A 300-nucleotide genomic window follows, 5' to 3' on the forward strand; every position below is an offset into this window, starting at 1 on the left:
AAAAAGCCAGCCAGCTGACTCTCTCACCTGTGCAAGAGTCGTCGATGGTCGTCCACGCCGCTTCGACACACTGGACCACCAAGGCCAAGCTTCCGGACCCCCAGAGTGCACCGCCGCCACATCCGTACACTGTGGCCGCGTCCGCCTCCCACAGGACGACGGAGAGCTCGGGGGCGGCCGGACGAACCGCTGGGTCGCAGCTCGGGTCTTCCAGGATTTTTTCTGAACAAATGGATATCACAGAAATTACGGTTTATGCACTTTTATGATAATTTTTTACGATAAGTGTGTGTGTGTGTG

The 300-nt window shown here is 56.0% G+C and overlaps 1 protein-coding gene across 1 annotated transcript in view; it reads right to left on the reverse strand.

The window, feature by feature from the left end:
• Positions 1 to 300, reverse strand: part of LOC119582335 — an 11,738-nt gene that overhangs the window by 8,045 nt on the left and 3,393 nt on the right. The window contains exon 3 of the mRNA XM_037930550.1: positions 28 to 222. Within this exon, the coding sequence (XP_037786478.1) occupies positions 28 to 222 (195 nt within the window). The remainder of the gene's footprint in view (positions 1 to 27; positions 223 to 300) is intronic.

This window comes from Penaeus monodon, chromosome 15 (genome assembly GCF_015228065.2).
Source record: "Penaeus monodon isolate SGIC_2016 chromosome 15, NSTDA_Pmon_1, whole genome shotgun sequence".
Lineage (NCBI taxonomy): Eukaryota > Metazoa > Arthropoda > Malacostraca > Decapoda > Penaeidae > Penaeus > Penaeus monodon.